Source organism: Oryx dammah, unplaced genomic scaffold (genome assembly GCF_014754425.2).
Source record: "Oryx dammah isolate SB20612 unplaced genomic scaffold, SCBI_Odam_1.1 HiC_scaffold_1, whole genome shotgun sequence".
Taxonomy (NCBI): Eukaryota; Metazoa; Chordata; class Mammalia; order Artiodactyla; family Bovidae; genus Oryx; species Oryx dammah.
Window position 1 is genome coordinate 92,575,122 of NW_024070185.1, and position 3,014 is coordinate 92,578,135.

Below are 3,014 nucleotides of genomic sequence, written 5' to 3' on the forward strand. Positions count from 1 at the left end.
TTTACCTTTAAAAAGTATTACAGCAAAAAGAAAATCTTGAAGATACTTTATCTGCTGACTTCCTACTTGAAATTTTCCTTATTGATGATAAATTATTCAAATACTTATTAATAATACTACTACCAAGCTAGAGAAGCAGTTAAGTACATACTGCAAGTTGATGTGAAGAAAAAATACCAGAAAATAAAAATGGGGAAGATCTTGTGTTTTATATATGATATGTGATGATAATCTTTCTATGTGTATATACAAATGACCTCGACATAATAAAATGTTCCAGGCAAATCTGACATCTGTAACAGTGTTTTTCTTCCTGGGATTTTCCCACTACCCCAAAGGTGAGATCATCATATTTGTGCTGTGCTTGCTGATGTACCTGATCACCTTACTGGGAAATATGATTCTGATCTCCATCACTATCTTGGATTCCCGCCTACACACACCTATGTACTTCTTCCTCAGCAATCTCTCCTGTTTAGACATCTGGTATACCTCTTCTGCTTTCCCTCCAATGCTGATAAACTTTATTTCAGGGGAAAACACCATCTCCTTCTTAGGATGTGCTGCTCAGATGTACTTCTCTCTGGCCATGGGCTCCACCGAGTGTGTGCTCCTGTCCATGATGGCATATGACCGATATGTGGCCATCTGCAACCCTCTAAGATACCCCATTATCATAAACAAGAGGGTTTGTGTGCAGATTGCAGTTGGCTCCTGGGTGACAGGCTGCTTCACTGCCCTCGTGGAAACAGTGTTTGTATTGCAGTTGTCTCTGTGTGGTAATAGTGTGATCAATCATTTTGCTTGTGAGATTCTTGCTGTCTTAAAACTGGTTTGTGTGGACACTTCCAAAGTGCAGTTAATCATATTGGTATTCACCATACTTCTTGTTCCCATGCCAATGCTCCTAATTTGTATCTCTTATGCATTCATCCTCTCCAACATCCTGAGAATCAGCTCAGTGGATGGTCGAAACAAAGCCTTTTCAACATGTGCAGCCCACCTGTCTGTGGTTGTTTTGTTCTATGGAACAGCTCTTTCCACATACCTGAAGCCTTCAGCTATAGATTCACAGGAAATAGATAAATTTATAGCTTTGGTATATGGTGCATTAACCCCAATGTTGAATCCTATCATCTACAGTCTACGAAATAAAGAGGTGAAAGCAGCTGTGAAAAAATTGCTGATAGGAAATCTTTTGGTATTGTCCTAATTTCTGTCTTCAAGTAATATGGGAGCAAGCATACTCATCTGTATAATCTCCAACATTATCCGGAAAACTGAAAAATAGGTGGAATAAGCTAAATCCTGGAAAATACCTATTTTTGAAAGGAGTTCAATATTAAATCCAATATCTTGATTTACCTGGTAAATAAAATTTTTGATATTAATAAGTAGGAAGAATAAATTACATTTCTAGAAATGTATTTAGCATTCATTTAATATTAATATAATGTTAAAATTAGATGATTGCTTATTTTTTCATATTTGACTCACTATATCATTTAAATGTTCAAATCTAGCATCACTATGACAATAACTAGTATGCCAAAAGTGTAAGATATTAAGCCTAGGATATTTTGAAATAACTTATCATCATATGATTAGCAATTATGTCTGAAATTATGAAGAAGTGATATTTTACATAAATGTGTATATAGTTCAAAGTATAAACACATTATAATTCATAAAACCAAGATACCATTAATTTTAGAACTTTTCCTACTCTAAATGTTAAAATGTAAAATATGTTAGATTTGATAAACTACCATATGAATGATTTTGTTTATTTAGGATGTGAATGTAGGAGATGAGTAAATATCTGTGTATGTGCAAAGACATCATGACAAGGACTTACACACAGTAATCTTGCATTTGAAGTGGAGTAAGGAAAAGCATTCAGGGGATCTATAAAGGCTCCTTAAAGTATCTATGGTTATGGGGTCAAAGTATTCTCATATTGTACTCTGAATGTGGAAGTGAATTCATTAATACACACACACACACACACAAATATACACATATACCATGTTGCATATTTTTCCTAGTGCATGCTGAATTGACCAGTTAAGGCTGAGAAAGAACATATTCCTACCCTGTAGAGATTACACTGCAAAAGAAATTGCTAATGTACACATAGATTGTGGGAAAAGATTCATGGATATGTTTGGCAAATGTGAGCAAAGTTACATAAATTATATTTTCACCAATATTTCATATTAATCAGTTTTTCTTTGTCTTTTCCATCCTCACTGGTGCTGGGAAATTATGAGACCAATACATATACATTAATTCCTCTTTATCAGAGAGATGCCCTTAAGTATATGTGGGTGGTGGCTTTATTCTATGGAGAAGGTGACTCTTGCTAGCATTGACAGAATATCTTTTAATTTTAGACTTAGAGATGGTAAGACAATCATAGATAATTATAACAGAAGGTTCTATCCTGAACCTTCCCTGGTGGCTCAGACAGTAAAGCATCTGCCTACAATGTGGGAGACCCGGGTTCGATCCCTGGGTTGGGAAGATCCCCTGGGGAAGGAAATGGCAATCCAGTCCAGGACTATTGCCTGGAAAATCCCATGGACAGAGGAGCCTGGTAAGCTACAGCCCATGGGGTCGCAAAAAGTCGGGTACGACTGAGCAACTTCACTTTCTATCCTGAATACAGCTTGCAAGAAACAATTCAGTTGAGGGTAAACTGATTCATAAAAGAACCATGTAGGAGAAAAGAATTCAACAAGTAGGAACTGTGCTGGTGTTCTTAATTCAAGTACCGTTACTATACATGAGAATTTTGTTTTCTTTCTCAGATAGATGCACAGTTCTATTAATTCAGAAACCTTCCAAAGGGGATTTGTGTTATTGAATAAAAGCAGAATAATATATTAGGGTTTTCATCCTTACTTTCATTTCACTACCAGACAACAATGACTATGGTATCTGATGTTATTTGGTTGAAAGGAGGAGGAAGTGTTAACCCTATTACTACCCAAACTCTACAGTCATTTATA

General features: G+C 35.8%; 1 protein-coding gene across 1 annotated transcript; it reads left to right on the top strand.

Annotated features, from left to right (window-relative positions):
- Positions 1 to 271: 271 nt before the first annotated feature.
- On the top strand, positions 272 to 2,747 carry LOC120864067 (olfactory receptor 13F1-like). The gene is made up of 2 exons (XM_040240883.1): positions 272 to 1,185; positions 2,723 to 2,747. Exons 1-2 carry the CDS (start codon positions 272 to 274, stop codon positions 2,745 to 2,747), a joined length of 939 nt encoding a protein of 312 aa, XP_040096817.1.
- Positions 2,748 to 3,014: the final 267 nt, after the last annotated feature.

What these genes read in the sequence shown, in the direction of transcription:
- LOC120864067 (XM_040240883.1), top strand. Translation starts at nt 272, where the DNA reads ATGTTCCAGGCAAATCTGACATCTGTAACAGTGTTTTTCTTCCTGGGA. An exon ending in GCAGCTGTGAAAAAATTGCT is followed by an intron (nt 1,186 to 2,722) that starts GATAGGAAATCT and finishes AAAAGAACCATG; the next exon opens with TAGGAGAAAAGAATTCAACA.